At 43.7% G+C, this 21,281-nt stretch overlaps 2 protein-coding genes across 2 annotated transcripts; one reads left to right on the top strand and one right to left on the bottom strand.

The window, feature by feature from the left end:
* Positions 1-21: 21 nt before the first annotated feature.
* Positions 22-4,732, top strand: RBIS (ribosomal biogenesis factor). The gene is made up of 3 exons (XM_065629677.1): positions 22-196; positions 3,169-3,285; positions 4,564-4,732. The coding sequence occupies exons 1-3, from the start codon at positions 77-79 to the stop codon at positions 4,630-4,632; spliced, it is 306 nt and encodes a 101-aa protein (XP_065485749.1). The 5' UTR covers positions 22-76; the 3' UTR covers positions 4,633-4,732.
* Positions 4,693-18,845, bottom strand: E2F5 (E2F transcription factor 5). The gene is made up of 9 exons (XM_065629676.1): positions 18,711-18,845; positions 13,326-13,435; positions 12,743-12,904; positions 11,459-11,502; positions 9,947-10,011; positions 8,082-8,349; positions 7,199-7,399; positions 6,728-6,772; positions 4,693-5,414 (listed from the first exon to the last, which is right to left on the bottom strand). The coding sequence occupies exons 1-9, from the start codon at positions 18,843-18,845 to the stop codon at positions 5,305-5,307; spliced, it is 1,140 nt and encodes a 379-aa protein (XP_065485748.1). The 3' UTR covers positions 4,693-5,304.
* Positions 18,846-21,281: the final 2,436 nt, after the last annotated feature.

Raw genomic sequence — 21,281 nt, 5'->3', positions numbered from 1 at the left:
CCCTGACATCCTGTGATTCTGGTTCTGTGATTGGCGGCTTCCCCGGCGCGCGGATGTGACGTCACGGGCCGCCGCCATGGGGAAGAGCCGGGGCCGGGCGGCCAAGGCGGCCAGTGTGTTCCGCATCGCCCGCAGCGGCGCCGTCAAGGCCAAGGCCAAGGGCAAGGCGCGGCCCGTCACCTCCGGGCTGAAGCAGGTGAGTGGCGCGGGGGAAGAGGAGGAGGAGGAGGAGGCTGAGGCTCGGCCGAGGAGCGCCGGGGTAGCGTCCCACCGGCGGGAGGGCCTCAGTCCGGCCGCGTCGCCCGTGGGCCCCACGCAGGGCTCCCGCGGGTTCGCTCCGGGCCGGGCCGGTGCGGCCTTTGCTCCTCCGAGGCCTGTGCGGCGCGGAGGGAGCGCTCGTGTCCGGCTGAACAGAGCAGTTCCACGGGCAAGTACGCTTGTGGGTACAAAATGGCAAAGCACACGATTTCCACCTGAAAATGCCGTTTATACGTTGGTGTCATAATCTTCAAAAAGAGAAACGCAGCAGTTTATTTTGACTAACCTCCCACAAGCATTCGCCACGTAAGACTTCCAGCTGTCCTCCTTGAGGGGGCTCGTTTAGAAAGAACCTGATGGCACCTCGGGATGCCCTGGGGACCGTGATGCTGAAGACATCAGTTGTTTAATGAGTCTACGTTTATTATACCACCCTTGCAGCGTCACTGCTGGTGCGATTCAGAGCACGATTTAACAAAACCGCTTGATCCAAGCCACCAGACACACATACTGCAAGGTGAAGTCCTGCACCTTTCCATCATGTTTGCAACCCCGCACCCCTTTCCTGGGCTTTGTTGTCACAACTCGCCTTGATGCTAACTTGCTAAGTCAGCAGCACAAGCAATTAAAAATGTATTTTGCATTTTTTCTCTGCTGGGTTGGTGAGTTGAACAGGCATAATTATGAATGAGTGCCAAGACAAACATTTTGGGGAGGGAGAACCAGAAAGGATGGAGGCTTTTCTGATCCAGACACTGTTTGTCTCAGCTGTCAAGTAAAATCACGTCAGTGAAAAGCAGTGAACAAATCTAAGAGTGCACACTGCTGTTTTATTTCCTCTTTTCACCCTTCTAACACCTTAGATGGGCTGTGATGCTCTGCAAACCCTCTGTGAGCCAATTTAACACACTAAAGCAATTCTAAACAAGCAAAAATAGAATTCTGCCATTTTAGTGTCTGGTGAGCACCACAGCCTGGGAGAGGGAGAGAGTCGGTTGTGTGGCTGGGAATGATGCAGGAGAAGAGAGATGGGGGTGATGTAACCAAGAGTTTTCCTCTTGGTAGCTGGAAGTCTCTTTGCGGTATCTTCTTCCCAAACCCTCCCTCCAGTGTGAGCTGTGCCATCTGCTGAGAGTTCAGCTGGTCCCTCTAGAAGAGCATCTGATAGTAAAAGCAGAAAGTAGTGGCTTATTGTTCCCGTTAGATTTAACTGCAATCTGGGCGAACAGAGTTAAAGAGCATCTCTATAAAAGCCCCTTTCCAGTTTTCTCCTAAAAGCTAAAGCCACTTGACAAGTTGATCTGGTAGACAGATGGGAACTTAACAAACTTTGGAAATAAACAATTTCACACTGCTGGCGTCACATCTCCACTTAGTCTAGAGGGTTCTGTGTAATAAAGGGAGAAACAGGTTTAAAAACATATTCATGAAAAGCAAGTAACTTATTAAGAGTAAAATTTTATTCTGTGTGTTTGATGCTGGATTCTTTAATTCATTAAGCCTTTGAGGATCTACTTATCGTTACACAGTATAGGAAGACACTCAGAAAAAATTGTTAAATTAGGTTTATTCTTTAATAAAGGCCCATTATAACTACTCAAACAACTTTAGATGTAGAAACACATGCTAGCTAGAGAGCCTCTTTCTATGGTGGAGTCTTGCCAGAAGAGCTGAGGATACTGGGATTTAAAACTAACTGGATCCTTTTAGCACCCTTGTGAAGCTGGAAAATGGTTGCAACCCCTCATGGGAAACCTGGGCTCTTTGTAAATTGTGTTGCCCACAGTCCTGTCCACTCTGATTTGAGCCAGGAGCTGAGTCCATACTGCTTGAGTCACTGTACAGCTTATTATGAATTTAAAGCTAATCTGAGTAGGCTTGTTTTACCAGCTTCTTGCTACTGCTTTTTTACTACTGGTTCTCTTGGTCACTCAGAATAAATGGAATTATTGTGAATGTATACATGCTCTGAAACTATGGAAACCTTGCAAGCGAAGTGAGTATGTGTAAGTGTTCACAGTTTGCTTCCCTGTGTAAATTGCCGAGAGATGAATTACAGGGAACAGCAGCTACTATCCTGAAATCTGGGGTTGCCTGAAGATGTATGAACGTGCTTCTGGAGCATCTGCAATGGAACAGGCCATTACCTGGCTATGATCCTGTTCTAAACTTGGTGCTTCAGAAGCAACAGGTGCTAAGGCTGAGATCACCTGAATTTAAATTTGCTGCAGTGGTGAAAGAGCTGATGGCCCCATACATCTACCTGCTCCTCCCCAGAGCACAGCACATGTCCATGCCTTAGCTCTTCCCTTTCAAAAGCAAGCAGCTTTGCTGAAATAACTTATGAAGGCAGACTTGGGCTACTAAGTGAGGCTGAGGTTTCCAGGGACCAGATATGTGTCTTCGTCTGCTGCAGCCACAGAACTTTCTTTAAATATCGTAGCAAAATCTGATAGACGTACAGTATGAACAAGTAGGAATGCAAGGTGTGATGCTGAAAGGCAAATTACTGGAAGGAATTCAAAATAGTAAGGTAATTTACAAATGAAGGAAGGAGCCCTTCCTGGAACTCCACTCTGCTAAGATGAGCTGAGGGCGGCACAGCAGGGTCTGGCCGCAGCCTGGCTTTTGTTTTCTCTGTGTTCCGTTTCTGGATCTCTATGGGCTCCCTTTTCAATAGAACAAGGTTAGCTGCTTTCACAATTTTCAATTTATTTGAACATTAGTAGTACATGACTTGATGATAAGTAATAGATAAACTCAAGTTTAAAAACATACCTACTAAAAAGCAATTTTGGAAGATATGCATATAACACTGCCTGTATATTAGGTGTACAAAAATGGTGCAATTTCACATGCCAATGGAATTTCACTTAAAAATACCAATGTGTCTTTTTTATCTCCTTCCAGATAAACATTAGGAATGCTGAAAAAACTAGCACAATAAATAAAGCATTTGCTGAAGTTCAGAAAGAAATACAGCAGATATCAAAAGGCACTGCAGCAGAACCTCAGAAGAATCAGAAGGTAATTTCCCTTTGTAAAAATCTGAGGAGGTAAATGAAAAGTAAATGCATGTTCAAAGCACTATGTTCTGGCTCTAAGACTGCAGGCAAATCATGCAGTTGCTTTAAAGCTGCAAATCCACCTTTATTAATTTCAGTGGTGTGGTAATGTTGAAATTTGCTTAGTATATTCAAGTGCTACATAACTTCAAAAACATATTCCAAATTATGTTCTAGCTGGTTTTTAATTGATTTTTTAAAAGTTAATTCCAGCTCTAGCCCCTTGATTTGAGACTTGTGCCTCAACACAAATAGACACAGCAAGTAAAGATGAACCTTGCTGTTCCCCTGCCTGAAGCACCTGATAGTGCTTTGAACCAAACAGTTCTGCATGCTGATTCCTAAGCCTTCATATTACCTCATTAGAAGTACCAACACCTGAAACAATTTCTGTACTAGAGCTCTTACCTGTAGCCAGTGTTTCACTCATCCTCCTTTGTACTAAACAGGGCTACATGCAGCCTTGGGCAAGAAGTAATTCAAATAATTTAATTGCAGACAACCTCTGTATAAACTCTTTATGCTGACTCTGTGATGTACTGGGCATGGTTTGGGGGAGAGGGAAGACAGTGGGCCAGGACCAAGTACAGATGAATCTATCCTGGCTGTTGGGGAAAATAGAGGGAGTTGGGAAAAGTGGACATGAGTCAAGTTTTATTTATAATACTGTGCCTGGGGTGATCAAGTTTCTGTATGGCTGGGAGCAACAGAATGAGTGTCAAAATATCTTAAGGAGAGGCTGAGGGAAAAAGGAAACATAGGTGACAATTCCACACACACAGGATGAGGCTGAAGAGGAGTTTCAAGGCAGCTGATGCCACTGGCCCTATTATCCCTGCTGGTTTGCTGTTGCATGCAGGCAGGAATTGGGACCGTATCCTTGCTCATGTGCTGCTAGGGCTGTACATGATGTAATGCTGAATTTGATCACTGCAAAATTATGTTGTTGAGAGCATTTCCTGGACTAAAAGCTGAGCCTATTTCCATTTGGCCACATAATGCTGCATTACCAGCATGATGTCTTGTCTTTCTCCTGCAGCACAAAGTATTACCTGCTTATCTTTCAAGTTTAGTTAATGCTGTAATCCTCCAAATTATTGAATTATGACTGCAAAATTGGCCTAAATCAAATATATAAAGACAAACTAATCTTCTAGACAACAAGTTTTGCCTATTTTTTTTTCCAAGCAGAGTAAAAAGATATTACTGTCTACTTTAAACTGTAATTATTTTTTTTCAGGTTTCCACACACCTGGAAGAGGAACCAGCAAATGTGGATGCTGCCACAAGCCTGTTATCTCAGTTGTAATGCATAATGGACAATGAAGGGATTGGAAGAAGTGAAGATCAAAAACACTGATGGCTTTATTTGTACAATTTTATTAAAAAAAAATCTTGTTAATATACAAGTATTGGCACGCTTTAATACAAACTACAAACAGACCTTTCCTATCATCTAGGAAAGTGGAATGTCAGAAGTCAGTGTGAGAAACTTAAAGTGCTAAAACAGAAGGCACTTCACAAAATTGGTTCACTGAAACAATTTAGCATAACTCAAGTTGATATCCTTCACTTTTCAGCTTGGCAGTGAAAGCTTCAAAATTGATTGAAAGGTTAAAAAAAATATAGAACGCTTCTTGGCAGTAAAGCTTCAAAGAAAATGCTGTTAACTGTGAGCAAGAAGCCTAATCATTTTTTAAAAAAATGATCAAAAGGCTATAAAGCATTTTCACTTTTCTTACTAAACAAAACTCCAAATAATCTGATTAGACAGAAGACAGGTGAAAAAACATGCCAGAATTTGATAAAAGCCCTTTTTTCTGGTTGTTGAATTTGTTTTGTGAAGTAGTTAAAGGAAGCAAAAGGAAATATACTCCCAGAGTCAGTGAACTAAGAAGTTATACATTCATTATTCAAATACTTAGGTTATGAAGAAGTCTAGAATGTTAGAGGTAGATAAGTAGTCTGGTTGACACAATATCTAATAATTTAGTATCTGCACATCAAAGAGATCACAGACTCCTTCATTATCATCCAGGTTAAAGTTGTAGTCATCTCCGGGAGTAGGAGAGAGTCGTAAGAGAGGAAAAACTGTAAAGCAGGAATAGTTTAGTTTAAATTAAAACACTTTTGGAATATCAACCCTATCTTATAATTCATTATGTTTGTCATCACCGGTATCAGGGTTAGTTTTAATAATTAAAATAGTCGTGATAATCTGCTAGGATACACACTGTGAATACCTGTATTGCCTCCAAACTACAGCAGTAGGTGACATATGTACGTTTTTTGCTTAGTATTTTAAGTGAATTTGTTGGCATGGAGCGATAATTCTGGAATATGGCCTTAATTTCTCCTTCTGCAGCAAAGGACTTCCTGAGCAGCTTTTGAAACTTTCATCAGAAAACCATAATTTACATTCCTTTGTCTTGTTACAGTATTGCATACATCAATTATTTATTAAGTAAGGAAGTTACCATTCTCTCTATTTTACAGATGAAAAATGGAAGCTAGCAGTTTCTCTGTGCACTGCACTTCAGTTTGACACCATCTTTGGGGAGGGAATGCCAAGAAGAGAAGCCTCAGCCCTCGCGCTGCACCTCAGGAACAGTAACCTAGTGCAGATGAGCTGGGCGTGCTGTACCTGCTCCAAAAGCGGAGACTGTTTCCATTATAGCCACGCATTGGCACATTCACATCATGTCATCTCAATAATTGCATGGTTCTTTCTGGATAAGCCCTGGGGTTGTCTGCTTGAAGGGCAGCTATTAGCAGAGGCTGCTGACAGCAGTGTATTTACAAGGCAAGAGGAACAATGCCAGCCACGTTCACCCCTGCCTGGCACCTTCGTCAGACACAACAGAGAGGCAGGGAGCACATGAACTTACTCGCTGTGGCTCAGTTCTGCACTCACATGGCCACTGAGGTGGAAGAGCAGAACCGGGTGACATTTGACTGTTCCGTTAGTGTACCACAGCTGCCCGTGTATCAGTCTGCATCTAAGTATGTTCTGCAATGTTTACTCTAAGCTCCTGCAGGAGGCCTGAGGCAGAACAGAATTAAACCAGTTTTGGTTGTTTTTTTTTTTTCCCCAAGGCAGCACTCCAGTCATCAGCCTGTTCTTTTGGTGTTCCTGAATTAAGGACTGGTAGGTTACTCATGCATGTAAGTGCTTGCTGGATTAAGGCTTTCATATTTTGATGGTTAAATAAAACTGTTGCAGGCAACCGAAAGGGGAGCAAAGACAAGAATGACAAAGATAGAGGAGGCGGTACAGGGGAAAGAAGTAGTTTCATACTGACTCTTGGCATTGGATTTAACAGACACATACCAAGAGTGCTGTTCACACAAAAGCCACGCTGCTACCTGTGATTATTAGAAAAGTAAAGATGCTAAATACTTACCATCAGAAGACATGAGTTCATCAATAATATCCCCACTTATATTTCCTGTGAAAGACAGGAGCATGTGTTTATGGAAGTCAACAGATATTCTCTGCATGAAAACACTGAATTGCAAAGTACAGTATGGCTCGTGGAGGGTAGGAGCTCTGGAGATAGCACGCCATGTCCATGTAAAATATGTGCACCTTTGTATCCCTCAGTTTCTCCTAATATGTTTCTCCCTCTGATCCCTTCTAACCCTAGACCCATGTACAATATGAAGCTTATTTGGTGGCAAAGGTATTTTGCTCAAAATGAGTTTGCTACTCAGAGCTGGCTCAGTGGCTTCATTAGGAGATGAATAAAGGTCTGTCATTTCCTCTATGAGAAAAGTGCTCATCTTTTCCTCTGTGTAACTCATCAGTAGCTTGTACACAAAGAAGGGCTCAGGAAACTAATAAAATCATTTAAACAGTAACTGCTGCTTCCTACCTGTGGGCTCCTCCATCTTTGCTATGTCGAATGAGTTTGGCTTGAGAATACAGTTAACATCCAGGGGCAGCAAGCCCTGGTAGTCATTTGAGCCAGCTGTAGCTTGAGCAACATCTCCTGAAAGGCTGGGGTACAACACTGACTCTGGAGGGCTGGAGTAAGGAGCTGCGGGTGTTGTGCTGTTCTGCTGCACACTGTTGTCTACAAAGACAGAAAGGCACATTATCAAGTCTGTTACAGTAAAAGGGAACACAAAAAGCCTGCACCCAGCTTCGTCTTTTGAGAAGACGACCAATGTTTGGGATGAGGCGAGAGGAGTCTCCCTCTTCCAAAGTCACAGGCACAATTTAATCAGGACCCCTCAGAAATGCAGTCTGTAATACTGATAGCATTTTCTTAAATCTTTTCATTTTAACTTACTATTCTGAAAAAAATACCTGATATTCAGGCAGTCTCTCACTGTGGCTATATGGAAGAAGGTAAATGACCTTGTGGCACAAAAGCTGGAATCGGTGCCTGTATTATCTGTCTCATTAAAAGGTACATGTTCAAATCGTACATTCCATCAGCGGTTGGCAATTTCGTTCCAGATTGCACTCAGGAGAAGCACCTCAGAATAATTAACAGGATGACATCCAAAACCTGTTCAGTATAAGATAAGCTACCAGGGAGGAATCTGTTTCACCAGACAGAAGAAGGAGAGGCTTCTCAGTAACCTCTTGAGCTGTTACTAACCCCCTGGGGAGGTTTCTTAATAGACAGCTGCTATGCAATGCAAATTCTTAATTTTCCCTTTATCTACCACCTTTTCTAACAATTTCTTCCTTCCTTCTAGCTCCCTTCCTCCCCCACCCATCAGAGGTGGGAAAAACCCTGGACTCACCTGATGGCGTGTCCGCAGCTGATGTTTGTGTTAACTCTTGTCCTTCATTCAGATCGTGTTGTTCTGGTGGATTTTGAGGAGCTGTAGCAGGTTTAAGGGGAGTTGCTGGAGCTGCAGGTTGAGATGGGGGCTGTGCAAGGTCATCGGGTGGGGGAACTGGAAACACCATGGGCTTGGATGAGCTTGATTCTTTATTTATAAGCAGCACATGGATAGGTCCTGAACTACTTTTAAGGTTGATCTGGTATTTCTTCTGTCCATTCTGGCCCTGTAAAGGTGGTATATTATGAAAGTTATGGTTCCTTGAGAACTTGGAACTTTACAAAACCTAACAGTAACTGCATAGAGTTATCTCCCTCAGAAAGTAATGAAGGTGTTTGAACAGAATTCTCAAACTAATGCAGAAGATAAATACAGTGCTCTTCTAGTTACATCACTAGAAAGAGCTGATAGTTGGCACAAACTTATCAAATCATAGCCAGGAAAAAAATATTTAAAACTAATACATGTGATCTAATAAACCCCAACAGATTACAAACCTGTAATGTACTACCTGTCCAGAACACAGTTAGAGAGGACACAAATATACAATTCTTCGAAGTGCTTAACTAAATCTTGAATTCAACTTACATGAGACTTACAGCAGGGCTACATCTTGTCACTAACAATAATGATAAATAATGGTTTATGTGCATTTAAATGTCTTCCTTTTAGAGAAAGCTTCAGAATGATCCTGGTTGGGACCAAGCATCCTAAACCAGCTGGATATTTCACACAGACTGAGTGAAGACAGGATGCCAAGTTAGTAGAAACAATGTCTTAGCTGATTTGCCAGGCCTTCTTTTGGCAAATTACATAGGCAATACAGCTAGGACTAGCTTCTCAAGGAGACAGTTCACTCTGCAGTGGCTAATTCAGCAAGTATGTTCTAGAAAAAAAATGAGAAAAGTGGGAAAGAAGCCTCAAGGAACCAAAGCAAAAACATCCAATTTCAACTTGGTGACAAAGATCTGCTGTTTTAGTCCTAGACAAAAAGCAAAAAAAAACAACCCCAGGCCAACGTCACAGCTGCTAACTTTGGTCCCACAGTGAACCTTACCATTGCCTGAACTGACTTAAGCGGAGGCAGACAAAGATAGTACCACTGATCAGCTTTATGGTTCTAGCTTTGGATGCTTTCATGATATTAGACTGTGCTTAGCCTCACTAAAAATGGCTTGTGAAACTTCTCAGGTGAATTTCAGCCTTCTACAAGCATAGTGGCTATCATGCTTCATACAATGCTCTCTCCCAACTATGTAAATCCTATTAAAAACAGAGCACTGCAACAAAAAAATATTAAAGATGGACAGAGGTAAGTAATTTGGCCTCCTACTTTAATCTTGCCCATTTAAGCCTTTTGCCTAAAGTGAGACTGCAGCCTGTTTCTCTGTCCAGTCAAGTACCATGAGACTAAACACAAACTAAATCTAAACTAAATCATTAAGTGTTTTTTGTAAGAGGCCTGTTCTAACAATACAAAAGAGAAATTCGACACATAAAAGTCACTGCTAGTTAAGTTCTCAAGAGAATTAATGACAGGCCTAATCAGGAAAGTTGCAACACTTAAAAGCAAGAGAGAACAGATGGCAAAGAAATCCACTATTTTATCTTGTTTTTAATAGAAGACAGAGTTACCATTGGTCTACCTTGGTGTACAAACACTTTTCCCCACCCAGCCTCTCCCTTCTCTACTGAAATAATCTTAATTTTCATTTTTCTGTCTCCTCTTGCACACGGATAGAGATAAATCCTCCGCTCTAATGTAGCTCTTCCTTTCCACTGTCCCTCTAGAACACTCAGGTACACAAGAAACCAGTACATACCATTTCGGGTATAGGTACTTCTAACTGTGTACCACAAGGTGCTTGAATTGCTAGAAGCGTGTCTCCTGGTTAAATAGCAATTTTTAAGAAAGTGTTAAGTGTACATATTTTTCTTAAGTCTTGCATGGTATCCACTCACACGACATATGGTAGTTCTCTAAGGTCACTTAAAATACTGCCTAATTCTAGCATAAATATACTTGTGGTGAGACTTGCATAGTCCCTATAAGATCCAAGTATATACTATAACATAAATCACAGAATTCCAATATTTAGACCACAGTTGCAAGAACCTTTTCTCACAGCAGCACCAGATTTACCACTTCCTTTACCTGTTTGTTACCATCCCCAGATCTCCTAGTTGTATACGTAATGTGAGGTGAAAATATTTAACCAGTTTCTTTTTCAGCTAAAACAGCTCTCTGGTCCAGCTCACTTGATGGGTTTGAAGAATGGTGGTAGTACAGGAAGGAAGAAAAGGTCTTAATGATGGTCTGCAGAGCCAGCGCTTCCCGAGATCTAAGCTCACAGCTTCTGCAGCACATACAGGTGGGATGGGACAGCCGGCTAGCAAACTCACCGGTGGCTTAACGGGCGCACTAAAACATATTGGTTAAAGTCAGGAGATGACAATTGCATCAACAGCACTGGCACAACCTGCCTTACCCTGTAGGTCACTCACCGACCTGCACGTCATTCCCCCTTTGTCTGTAACTCGGAATAAAGCTTTTCTTTCTCTGCCTCCCAAGAGATACTTACATGAAGTACCACGTGACTGCTGTACTATGTGCCTCCACATTTTGTAATTACTAACTCTTTTTACTAATAGCTCATTTGTTAAACACTACAGTAGTTGTCTAATCTTGCATTTTTATTCAAAATCAAACCCAGCCTTCCTTGTGGCAAAGAAGAGATGGTTCTGAGCTTAGCTGGAAGCTGAATGACAATCTTTCTTTGTGTGCCCCAGGATGAGGAGAAGATGTCAAGGGAAGTGACTTCTGCCTCCAATCCCCTGCAATTTCTTCCAACCTCCTGTACAGAAGGAATCCTGTTGATTTTGTAGCAATGCCCCATCACTGAACTTCAGCTGGCTCCATTTATATGGCATCATCAGGAGCTCCCACTCGCCACAGCTGCCACCAGAAACTTTTAGGAAATTTGGACCTGCCTGGTCTTTCTGGTGGGTTGAAGTGACATGCCCTGTCCCTCCTTCCATTAATGGCCTGAGGTGAGCTGCTGCAAAGCATAAATACAGAAAAAGACATCCAAAACCAGCACTCAGAAAACAGCTGAACTCCCATTCTGCACAACCTGCGACTACAACTAGAAAATGCCAGAACTTGCTGGTCCTGAACAGCAGTGAGAAACATCTACTTAGCACTGACGCCTATTAAACACCTTCTCTAAATTCAAAATACTTGCAGGGAAAAAACAGGTTAGTTAGCAGCTTAGTTTTCAAGAAGAAGATCAGGAAATCCCTCACTTAAGAAATGCAGCCTAGCAGCAACTTACCATCGAAGCAGTTACAGATGTCTTCATGGGTTACATATGAAAATGTAATTTATGTCAAGGAATAAAGCAACACGGAACTGATATTTGTTGCCCTTTAAAAGAAGTTGATCCAAATTAAGTCTAAACTATAAACTTACTGCTGTTACTCAGAGGTGTAATCAAGGCATGATTTTTGGCTTTCAGAACTGCTACTTAATAATAGTAGAGTTCTGTCTTTTAAAGAAAAAAAATTATATCTGTGAAGAAAATACAAAAAGGAAGTCTTGTGTACCTTAAATGGGAAGATTCTTCTAAAGAAAGAGAACATGTAAAATCTTGTTTTGAAGAATAGCATTTACCTCACAAACTTGACACTACAGAATTCAAGTGTGAATCAGGACTTCCCAAAAATCACACAAAAATAGTGCCAGAGGGGACTTGAGAGTTCACCTGCCATGCCCATCCCCTGCCCCCACCTCAAGGTACAATCAACTGTTACGACATTCCAGAAAGACGTTCGCCTCCCCTCTTCTGGAAAACCTCCGGTGATGGATATTCCACCACCTCCCTGGGGGACTAATTCCAGTGCAAGCTCTCCCAAATGAAATTTAACTTCAGTCTCCTTTGCTACAAAATCAATTTTTCAGGAACAGTTTCTGTAGAGCAACTCAAGTAATTTTTAAGTACTTACCACTGCTGTTACAGATAAGAAAGACACTTTCCTGCTCCTAATCTCAGGTGTCTATTTTGTTCAACATCTTGCAAGACAGCTAAATACATGGTTACAAGTTATGCAGCTGGAACTCTCTGCTTATGAAGGTATTTTATTATGGGGATATATAACACAAAACATTTTTCCAGTTTCAAACCCAACAAGCTTCAGGACTTTGTCAACTCCCTTTATCTTTGGGTGATAGCTTCATCTTTTCAAGAGAACGAAGCAACACAAGAAAAGATTCATGTAAAGCACTGCTAAGAAAGTATAAATTCAAGTGCTGGAAAGCAATACAATTTATTTAAAACAGACACCAGGGTTATACTATGGCCTTAAAGTTACTGCCATATATATACATATACCTATATGTTCTACATTATTTTTAGGTTAGTCAGAGAGGTTAAAAAGACATGTAAATAGGAGTTATATTTTCTTTCTTTTTGAGCCAAACCCAGAAAAAAATATTTGCCTTTCCTTCCTTCTGGATAAAATGGATAAAAAAATAAACCTTACGCTTTACCCATTACCTGCACTTCAAGTGTTGCTTTAGTTCTAGTTTCAAAATGCACACAATTGATTTAAAAGGATATTGATGGTTTGTGGAATCATCCATGACATTCTTGATACTTTGCTGTAGCCACAGTTTCTGTTGATCCAATTCTTTTTCTTTTAGCTCTAGATCTTCAATTTCAGCCTCCAGATACCTCAGCCTGTCTATGACTTCTTTTGTGTTGCAGCCAGCACCTACTCCTCTTAAAATGGTATAAGGGTGCATGAAACCACAAATGAAAATCTAACACAAACATGCACGTTTCTTAAGACTAAACGTTTTGAGAATCTGCTAATGGAACATGATGGAAATGAATGTTTGCCCTCCCAGCAGCGTTTTAACAGAAAATTCAAAATTCTTAACTTCAAGTTTAGAATTCCCCTCTACCTACATTTATTTTTCTTTTGGAATGCAGTTTTTTCTGTGTTGGAGCTGCTTTGCAGGCCCTTTCTCCTCCCCCTCTTAGCTTGAGCTTTCACCTTAAGTGACTCAAGAGAAAACAGGCATGAGTAGGTAGGTGGAGACAGCATGTCCCAATAGTCATCCCAGATTCATCTACCATAAATGAGACAATTTTTGTTGCTTTTAGGCATGTAAAGATATGCAGAATTGACAGGCCTTACTTCCACTGAATGCTGTTTTTTGACTTCTTCTCGATAAGATCAATCCCCTCCAAAACATTGGTGATGTCATAAATCCTTCTCTTCTGCCTCACAGCAAGGGTATCAGCAGCCTGTCAAAAGAAGAACAAGTATCAGCAACTTGCACGCTGAGGGCAAAAGACACTGTTAAGCCATTCCCTTGGAAACTGCCAAATAATGTCATTCTGGAGGAAGATAGTTCGGCTCTTCAAAAGCCAGATGCTCAACCGTTAATTCAGAAGTTCTGCACCTGCCTGCAGTGCTGTACAAAGCCTGCCAAGAGGAGTCGCCTCTTTCAAGGCCAGCGAGTCTGCCCTCATCAGACTCCAGCAAACACCACGTTTGGTATTTGGAGCATTTGCTATTCAACTGCAATGCTCTTTTTACAAGGTAGGAAAAAGCGGGGAAGGCCAACAGCAACACCCTGCAGTGAACAAGACTCTGAAAGCAACAAGTTATTATCATCCCTTCCGCTGACACTCGAGGTATCGCGGTCTTTGTTTGGATTAAACCACGCTGGGATATGGAACGACAGGGCTGTGATTTCCCCCAGTGGCTGCAGGAGAGCTGCGATACTTCACAGTCAGCATCGTCCTCTAACGTGTCACTGCACGGACACACCTCACAGCGCACCGGGGCTCGCTCAGTCTGTCACGCCGAGTACCAAGAACCATTTCCCAGTCACCAGAACGCTGGTTCAGCTCACAGCGATGCTCGCCGCTGCCACACTATCCCTCCTACATCATAGCTGGCTAGGTCGTGTGTCTGCATGCTGTAACAGCTTGTCACTCGAAGCAGAGTGTCAGGCAGAGGAAACACTCTGCTTCACGTTGTAATTCTCTCCACAGTGACCTTTATGTACCTGATGCAAGACTTAAAGACAAAATAAGCAAACTTGAGGTAGTTGTGCCTTCCACACCCTCATCTCTTTGGCGCTGCAAAGCTGCTCGAGTTCAAAGAATATTAGCCAAAAGGACAGAAAGCAAAGAGGAGTCTGACTCTGTAACTACTCAGGACCCTCGCATACATATAATCCCTTGTAATCATTGTATTAAAACAGACTAAAAGAAAAAAAAAAGAAAAAGAAAGAGAAGGACAGCTGGCAACAGCTGGCAAAAAACTTCTGCATCCCAAATTTGAACTAATGCATAAAACCAGCTGATTTCCACTAAGGGCACATAATGATTTATTTCAGTTTGTCGAACAGTCTATTAAAATAATGCTTTTAGTAAAGTAGCGTATATGATGAGTACAACCTGAGACAAGCACAAATAGGAAGGAAAATCAAATCCATTTTATAGCAAAGTCCATGTAACTCTTTTACAGCATTTTCTGAACCATAAACAAACTCGCTAATCTTCCAAAGAAATGATATTTTCCTATTAGTAAGTTAATTACCAGGATTTAGTAGTACGAGTATTTTTTTGCTAGTGAAGTAAAATAAAAGGGAAAAAAAAGGAAATTAAAAAACATACTCTTATAGCCATGAAGTATAAAAACTATTCTTTCTCCTTGACAGCGATGTACCTACTAAAAAACGAAATATCACTAATTTTGAGTGCCCAGCTTCAGATGTTTCAAAGTTGGAGTGGTCTCAGTACTCTAATTCTATTGCATTTCATCTGCCCAAAGCAGAGCTCCCATTAACAGCGGCAGTGGAGATTCACTGCTGCTGCAAACCAGGCTCCACAACCCCAGGTCAGGGACTGAGAAAACGAAAAAGAGAAAGACATTGTTACATATGTATTTGGCTTGACTAGCTCTGGAAATAATTCAATCACAGCTATATAGTCCAACTAGTTACAACAAGAATTCCACCAATTAAATCAAAGTGAGGCCAGTCTGGAAAGTTTAATCCAGACAATCACTTTCTGGTGCTGGTCTTATAACCTAATTATCTTCTCAAAATTTTATGGGATGTTTCACAGATATTTTTAAAAATCAATAGAAATGTGCCTCCCCAGCACTCTAGCAGTTACCAGTATAACACCTTCTGATAGGCACATGGCTCAGAAATCAGGTTCAGGCATTCAGTTCTTCCACACAAACCATGTACTAATGACTTCAATAATTTAAAGAGCCTCTGGAGACTTTTAAACAAATATCCTTTTGTCAAAACCACTTTTAAAACTCATCATTTCTCAGCCTATGTCAAATGGTTGAAGCAGATCGAGGCAACACAAGAAAGGGACATCTACTGCAATGGCCCTGATATGACAGTTGGATGTAGCTTGCACATTCCTTCCTCTGAATCATTTGTATCTGGAGTTTCTTCATAAAATCTTTTTAATGTAAAGCTGGTGTTTGACAGTCATTCCTTCTAGTATCTCCTCACACTTTGAATACATATGTGTCCAAGACAAGCACTACAGGAGTGTCTCAGAGACAGGTCCCGAACTGGAAGAAAAACATCGAGACGCAAGTGCTTCAGTTCTGTGCGCATTCAGCTTGTGCAGCTTCTGGAATACAGAAAACATGCTGGTCAGCACAGTTTCAGCTACAGACGTGTACATACACACGCCTCAAAACCTGCCCAGAAATTTAAAAGACGACAACCAGAAAGCAGGTGCGTTCTCATACAACTTCTTCTTTGCTCCCTGGGAGCTGACAGAAGGCAGCGGGAATTATCAGCTGCATGTTGGCTGCGTTAGCGCTGAAGAGCAGAAGAATTCGCTCGAGCACCATGGCAGAGTCATAGCTGAGGTGCTTAAGAGAGCAGAAGTGCCAGCAACGCGCGCTTGCTCTCCATGTGTCAAAGGAAAGACGTCCTGCATCTTCTAGCCTCTGCCCACAGCAGATGACAACATCTTCTCCTTCAGAGGACTGTCAACAGTTTGGTGGGAATTTTAAACTTAATGGTGTGTCTGGCAATCCACACGTAAAAGTACTGAGTATCACTGCACACAAAAGGGTTAAGGGAATATGAAATTGAATAGATAAGCTTTTCCTTCTTCTGTGGAATAGAGCAAGCGTAAGGCAGTTGTTGTTTGCTCCTGATCAACACATTTGGTAAAGGCAGCAGCAAGCAAGTAGATTTTAAAACACCTGAAGTTTTGCACTGATGATGAGAAACTACTTGAGTACAAGCAGGGATGGCATTCTGCTAGAAACCAAGCTCATTTCATAAATCAAGGCAGAAACAATTGTATGCTACTGAAGAGGAAGAAGACACCATGTTTGGGGAGTCATTTCAGGTGGCTTGTCCCTTACTCAATCATTGTGCTCTTTTTCTCTCTGCCCTGAAATTCGTGGGTTGCTGCATACAGGAACTTTGTTTTCTTTCCCTACCATCTCATCTCTTAATGTTTTAAGCTTATTTCCATAACTGGATTTGTTTATACAAGGTTATTCAGGGACAGTTATGCAATTATTCAAGAATAGCTATTTGATTTTAAAATAAGCATTATAGAACTCGAATTCCAAGAAAATCCTCACTTCCACTCCTGTAAGTTGTCAGATGCTAGCAGAAAACTGTCCAGCACTGAAACATTTAAAAATACAGAACTCAAAGCGCTCCCTGCACCTAAAGCAAGGAACAGGCTGCACAAACTGGACAGTGCATCACTACTGCTTCACGATGGGTCAGCAGACATCCCAAAGTATCCTCTTACAGACAGCTTAACTATCATCATAGATGTATCACCAGGAAATGTCCTGTAGAACAGCTTTTCACTCTCAACTGCTACATCACAAAGCCAGAAGTACACTTAATGTTTCCAAATTATATTTTCTTCATAGTGCACTACTGGTTTTGCTACAGAAATACTAATCACCAGCACAACAGCAGATGATCAATATCTGTCAGCAGGGAGACAGCTGAAGATCACTGCATGAATCATTTCTTGGAACGCTTTGTTCCATTTCAAGACTGTCCTGTTCTTCAGTTCCCTGAGCACACCAGCATAACATGCGTGCTGGTTTTCATTTTTCCTTAGATATATGACATATTTATGAGAAATACCGGTTACAGAAATGTATGTACTGACTCATTCCTTATGAAAGTACCAAAGATTTATTCACTTCAGTGAGTAGTTACTTTCAACAAATAGCGTCCTGTAATTCAGAAACCAGTTTCCAGTAAAGGTCTTGAGCAGAAGTTTTTATGACTTGTTGCAATGTCCATTTACTTTTCCCTGGATATCCACTCTTTCATTCCCTATGGGTGGCTACCTTCTTCACAAAAGCGAATCAGAAACATCATCCCATCCCGCTATAGAGCCCAACTTGATTGTTCAAATCCATCTTCTTTTCTTCTTTTTTGGCTCAATGTCTTACAAACTGACTATGTGCACAGCTTAGTTCCATTTTACTACAGAACGAGGCAATTAAAGACAAAGGAATTCATCGTGTACAGACCACGTCACTAACAGAGTATAAAACCTATTCAGTATCGTTCCTAGTTCACGCTGAAGTTTCACTGGCCACTCTAACACCACTGAAGTGCCTGCTACCTGAAAAAGGATGCACAAAAAAGCTGCGGGAACACTGCTCACCTCCTGGAGCCCACTAAGAATAATCAACAAATAAGGTCAGCTTTCCAGAAAAGACTGAAGTAACCGCAGCACCAAGCCAGCCTCTAATGGCACTTTGCTCAACTCCTCAGCAGCGCTCTGACGACCTTCACCAGCCAGGAAAAAACACACTTTCGCCTCGATGCGCTGCGCGCCCCGACAGCCAAGCAGAGCCGCAGCCTGCAGGGGACTGGCGAGCAGGACGCGGACCAGGGGTCCCGGCGGGAGAGACCCTGCGCACGGTGGGTTCACCCCAGGGCTTCACCTCCTGCAGCCGCAGCCCAGCGCCTCCGCACCTGCGAGGCAGTGGCCTGCAGAAGTGGGTGGAGATGATTCGCCACCCACCCCGCCAAACAAGCGTTATTATATTTATAAAATAAGTACTTTGGAGGTGATGGTCTGTTTTTCGACATGGTTTTTCCCTTTAGCGCGAGGACACCGAGGGGGACAGGTGAGAAAGAGTTTTAGGTAACACCCCGCGCACTGACCCAGCGCGGAGAGCAAAGCAGGAGAGTAAAGAATAAACGGGAAACAAACAAACAACGAGCTGCACTTTGTGCACGGTGACCATTCCACTCCTTTCAGAAAGAGTCGCAACGCCTATCTCAGCCGGCCGCGGCTGTCAGCCCCCGCAGCGCTGCCGGGGCCGCGGCGTCCGCGCCGCCCGGGGAGGGAGCGGGGGCAGCGGGGAGCGAGGGCAGCGGGGAGCGGGGGCAGCGGGGAGCGGGCGGCCGGGCCCGGCCCCGCCCTCCGGGCAGCGCGGCGGGGCTGTGCGCGCCGGCCGGGTCCGCGGGCGCCGTCCCCCCGCCGCGGGCAGGCCCCGGCATGGCGCCGCCGCCCCGCCCCGCCCTCGCACCGCTTTGAGGTCCAGCACGCCGTCCTTGGCCTCCTGCAGCAGCGACACGAACTTGGTGGTCAGCAGCCCCAGGCTCTTCTCGTGGCGGCTGCTGCTGCTGCTGCCACCGCCCGCCGCCTCGGCCGCCGCGGCCATGCCGGCAGCGGGGCCGCCCCGCCGCGCCACGTGTCGCGGCCGCTGCAACGGCCCGAGCCCGGATCGGAGCCCCGGCCCGAGGGCTGCGGCGGGAGGGGCGGCGCCGCAGGAAGTGACGCCGCCGCCGTTGCCTGGACACCGGCATGTTTCGGCCGCGGGGGGCGAGGGGCTGCCCGTGGGGAACGGGCCGGGCCCGCCCCTCGGGGCAGGTGACGCGCCCGGCCCAGCGCCCGTGTCCCGGGGGGGGCCCGCGGCCGCCAGCCGGGGGCGTGCGGGAGGAGAATCACACCTGGCCGAGGCGCGCCGGGCCGGGCTCTCGCCCGGGGCTCTGCAGGGCCGGGGGCGCAGGCCTGGAGCCGCCTCAGGGGTCGGACCGCGGCGCTGGCGGCACAGCGGAGTGCCTGCCTGCCCCCCACACAACCACTCCTTGCCTCTCGTTTCACCGTGAGCATTTGATGCAGGAACACTCGGATTAATTGTAAACTGTGTTCTCCCGCCTCCTGAGGCAGGACACGGGATGCACTGATGTTCCAGCAGGAGGCACCGAGAATCCCGGGTGCTCAGCCCGTCCTTTGCGCTGGTGTCCAAATACACTCGGCCTCACCCTCCGCTGAGGTTCACCTCCTTCCTTCAGTCACCGTCGGATAAAAATAGAGCAGCTTTAAGCTCCACATCTCGTAAGAATTCAACAGATGCACTTGAAGAGAGAAATGCTGTTGTGGAAAGACCTTCAGATGCCCCATCACACAGGGCAGTGGGGCACACGAAGGGACGTTGCCATGTCACGTAAGAGCTGTACCTTCATAGCCAATATAACTTTCAGGGCAACGTATGCATGTATAGGAGCAAGCAGGTATGCACTCTCTGGACCCTGAGTCACATTTCTACTGGTCCGAGGTAATGCAGGAATTTCCTGACTGATTTTACATTCAGTATTGATCTAAACAGATCTGTTATCTTGTCTGGAAATGAAAACAAAGCAAAATCTAATAATGGATTCAGTTTTAAATTGTCACGATCGATGCAGGAGAACAAGTCCTGCATCTGACAAGGACAGAGTTCACATTTTTATTTTTATGTATTCAGTTATAGCTTTCAGGTATCTCCGGCTGAAATTTATCCCTCAGTATAGGCATATTTGGCACAGCTTTGATCTACACCATATTTTTGTTATTTTATCGTTTTGAGGCCTTTTCCCATGGTAGAAATAACCTAAGTATCTATTAAAAAGTTCTAAGGAAGCTATGCAAGCATGAAGAGGGAAACAATGCCAGAGGTAGAATTAGCTACATGAAAAACAAACAATCCAAACACTACTAATGCGTGCACGTACCCTGATACTGTAGTATGAGCTTTCTGAGCCAAGAGCAAGGAACAAAGAGAATTTATGTTAAAAATAGTAACAAATAGTAAAAACTCACTATGATGAAATCAGAAAATCATTTTAGAATGAAAATTTTGGAGGAAAAACTCTAAGCTGGTATTAATAAATTGAATTGGGGTAAAAGTAAGTTTTTTATCTTCCTGCTGCATTCCAGGTATCCATTTTGTTCACCCCAGGGTGTAGCTTGGTTAAATAATAAGCAAAGAAAAAAAGGAGTGCACAAGGAAACACTTGATAAACATGACAGAAAAGCGCTCTGAAATGCTGCAGCCTTTCTACGTGAGTGACCTCCATGTAAATGCTACAGAACAGCTTTCCAGGTAGTTCCTCACATAATATGGCTTCTGAAGTAGGAGGGTGTAGAGCACAAGGTAAGAATGAGAATTTGTTTTCTTCTGCATTTAGATAACATTGATATATTTGTATCACAGAGTCAAGAGATCACTGGGATGCAAACAGACCCATAAATTAGGCTGATTTTAAACTTTACAGTAAAATAACATTCATTAACCCAATTGTGCCAAGAGTTCATTCTTACACCTTGCTAACCATTACTAGAATGTATTGATTTTCACATATTATCAGGTGTTAGCACGGATGCAAAGCAGTCAGTCCATGACGGCTGTATCCCACCTGGGCTGGAGCACACAGCACCAGAGCAGACGCCTCCTCGCTGTGCTGATGGCTCCAGCCCTCGGGGGTCTCCAGGGCCTGGTGCAGGATTTCTGCATACAGGCAGCCCAAGCTCAAGCAGGGCTCTTACTTCAGCCCCCTCCCACAGATTTGGAATCTGACCCTTTTATAGGACTGCAATCTCTAGGCAATTCTCCACACTTGGACAACATTACTGTGTGAAGCGGCGAGCGGGTGCTGTTTTCTCAGGCCACCGCAGGTGCCTTATTCAGTTGTTGGGCTGTTTTTCTGTTTTGCTTTGCTGCTGCTTCCTTTCTTAAAGCCAAAGCAGTCTGTTCCCAGCTCTCCAGCCTGTGCCAGTCCCTAACCATCACTGAGTTGTTTTTTCTGCTTTCAACTTGCTCCCATGTTCTCAAGGC

Source organism: Caloenas nicobarica, chromosome 2 (assembly GCF_036013445.1).
Source record: "Caloenas nicobarica isolate bCalNic1 chromosome 2, bCalNic1.hap1, whole genome shotgun sequence".
Lineage (NCBI taxonomy): Eukaryota > Metazoa > Chordata > Aves > Columbiformes > Columbidae > Caloenas > Caloenas nicobarica.
Note: the sequence above shows the minus strand (reverse complement) of the source record. Positions and strands in the feature narration are given on the sequence as shown.

Excerpts from the sequence above, each read along its gene's own strand:
- E2F5 (XM_065629676.1), bottom strand. The coding sequence starts at position 18,845 with ATGGCCGCGGCGGCCGAGGCGGCGGGCGGTGGCAGCAGCAGCAGCAGC. Across the intron at positions 8,350-9,946 it reads AAGTACCTATACCCGAAATG|GGCCAGAATGGACAGAAGAA; the intron begins GTATGTACTGGT and ends CCACCTTTACAG. Across the intron at positions 5,415-6,727 it reads TGAACTCATGTCTTCTGATG|TTTTTCCTCTCTTACGACTC; the intron begins GTAAGTATTTAG and ends CCTGCTTTACAG.
- RBIS (XM_065629677.1), top strand. The coding sequence starts at position 77 with ATGGGGAAGAGCCGGGGCCGGGCGGCCAAGGCGGCCAGTGTGTTCCGC. Across the intron at positions 197-3,168 it reads TCACCTCCGGGCTGAAGCAG|ATAAACATTAGGAATGCTGA; the intron begins GTGAGTGGCGCG and ends ATCTCCTTCCAG. Across the intron at positions 3,286-4,563 it reads AACCTCAGAAGAATCAGAAG|GTTTCCACACACCTGGAAGA; the intron begins GTAATTTCCCTT and ends ATTTTTTTTCAG.